General features: G+C 35.7%; 1 protein-coding gene across 1 annotated transcript; it reads left to right on the forward strand.

Moving 5' to 3' along the window:
* Positions 1-1,708: 1,708 nt before the first annotated feature.
* LOC109222232 (50S ribosomal protein L28, chloroplastic-like) lies at positions 1,709-2,110 on the forward strand (the record flags this gene model as incomplete). The annotated part of the gene is made up of 1 exon (XM_019386604.1): positions 1,709-2,110. A coding segment is annotated over one exon (261 nt), but the record flags the coding sequence as incomplete, so codon positions are not given.
* Between the last annotated feature and the right edge of the window lie 364 nt (positions 2,111-2,474).

Here is a 2,474-nt window from a genome sequence, read left to right on the forward strand (position 1 = left end):
AAGTTTTGCTAAAACTTAGTTATATTTTTACTGTTTACTTAAATACCATTAGGTATGAACTTGACGGACTTTTGTACTACTTTAATTTAACATTTAAGTATTTTAAGTTTACAACTTCATTTAAATCCTATCGTAGTTTAAAACTTTAACTAAAATTCATTATTATAATTCTACTATCTTAAACAACCTTCTTATATATGGTACTTTCGTTAAGAGGGAAGAGGTTTTTAAACGGGGTGTTTAGTCTAATTTCCATTGGGTTTAAAAATCTTGTCTATGGTCAACGAGAAAGTACGGGATAGGACACCTCACGACGTGCAAAATTTAAGAATGAAAGTGTCTGATGATACATTAAACTGATTAAGCTGATTTTAGTTTGGAAGTTTGTCCAAATTTTCTTCATATACTAATGAGCTCTGGTTCTCTCCTATCTTGGTTCTTTTTCTCTAACTTAGGGACTACGAATTTTAAACATAACCGATTGTCCAAGTAAAGTTATAGAATCTTTTAGCATATCTTTTTGCATGAATTCATTACATTACCACTTGATGGTACAGCATGCAGTCGAGAGCAGAGATTTGTAGTTCCTATGATTGTAAGTGTCTATCCCACGTAAGAGTTAATTGCAAACTTCCTTCTGATAAAAAATTTAACTGGGAAAGCTTCCTTTAGTACAAAAAGAAAAATGTTCACTTGTACGTCGACAACTATTTGAGTCGGAATGCATCAATATAAGATCATTCAGGAAGACAATCTGCAAAAGATTTTCATGTGAACTGATTATACTTCTATGGCTGCTAGAAGCTTTTCTTCTCTTTCCTTTTCCCTTCATAAATTAAGTTATGATTTCTGAGCAGAAGACCTTGTTAAAAGAACAGACAGTAGAAATGGCATCGAGAATTTATTGTTTCTTCAAATATAGGGCTAACTCCTTTTCATTGAACTTCTTGGATGTCGGGGAAAATACTTATTTGCTTCAGACTTGGAACTATAAATTGTTAAGGTAACTGCAGAATTGAAAGAGGTTTCCTCTTGCTTTAATTCCAAACCCCCAGTCCATGTGAAACAATATAATAATTTTTTTTCAAGTGATCTTAAAGACAGTATCCATATGCTTCAAACTCAAAGGATGCATTTCTTGGTTAACAAAGTTTGCATTTCTGTTATGAACTTGTGTCTAAGCTACAACAAGAATATTATACTGATGATAAGACGGTATACTTCTGGTTGGAGTTGAGGCCTCTTAGGTCTCTTAACTTTAAGCAGCCTAAAGGCGGAGCTTCATATTTCGACAAATGTTGAGGGACTTCGAGGGAGTTTTCATTTTCTTGCTTTTCTGCCTTTCCTGATAATAAGCAGGATTTTCTTTGCCATTTTCCTTTTGGCAGGGGTAAGGGTAGGGGTAAGGTCTGCGTACACACTACCCTCCCCAGACCCCACTATGTTGGGGTTAGTTGGGTATGTTGTTGTTTGCTTACTTCAACTCCTCTTTTATATTGCTGAAATCATTGTCAGGATGCATTGTGTATTCGCTTTTTTTTATCCTAGAACTACTTGGTCTTTGAGCTAATCGGTGAAATTAAGATGTTTTTTTGGGACGAGAGTAATCAAATATTCCCATTGAAGCATCCTTTGTTTTTCCCTCTGTTTTCCTACAGTATGTAGGCTGTTTTCACTTGTGTCGGTGCCTTTTGTTATAAGTATTTGAATATTAAGAAAGCTTTTCTGTTTTTCAGGTAGAATTTGCCCATTCACTGGGAAGAAGTCCAACAGGGCAAACAAGGTCTCTCACTCAAACCACAAGACGAAAAAACTGCAATTCGTTAACCTTCAATACAAGAGGATTTGGTGGGAGGCAGGCAAGCGCTATGTGAAACTGAGGTTGTCAACAAAGGCCATAAAAACCATTGAGAAAAATGGACTTGATGCTGTAGCCAAGAAGGCTGGAATTGATCTTAGCAAGAAGTAGAACCTTGAACATGATAGCATCTTTGTTTGTTCACTAATTTTGATGCCTCAAAATAGTACTTAATATCTTTTGGCATTGCTTGTTGATTTATTGATTATATGCTTTTCATAATATTACTTTCCAAGAATATCTTGATCAAAATATTCTCTTATAGCTTAGAGAAAAGATTTAGCCTTGTAATTGCATGCTATTCATAAATAAGCCTGCGAATTCCTTGATCAACTATTTCCAGGAATATAAAAATATTCTCTTACAGCTAAGGAAAAAGATTTTGCCTGTAAATGCATGCTATTCACAAATAAGCCTGTGAAAGTGATGCTGCTTCTGAAGTTCACATGATCGCCAGTTACCCTTAGTCGCGGACAAAGGGTGTAAAACAGAGGCGTTTTCTGGTCTACCTAAGCTGGGGGTTCGTTGGATGTTCTTTAATCTCCCCAAAATGATGGTTCTGTTGTCTTAGGGCGCACTTGAGGTACAGAAATAGGACCTTAGTCACTTTGTTGGG

This window comes from Nicotiana attenuata, unplaced genomic scaffold (assembly GCF_001879085.1).
Source record: "Nicotiana attenuata strain UT unplaced genomic scaffold, NIATTr2, whole genome shotgun sequence".
NCBI classification, from domain to species: domain Eukaryota; kingdom Viridiplantae; phylum Streptophyta; class Magnoliopsida; order Solanales; family Solanaceae; genus Nicotiana; species Nicotiana attenuata.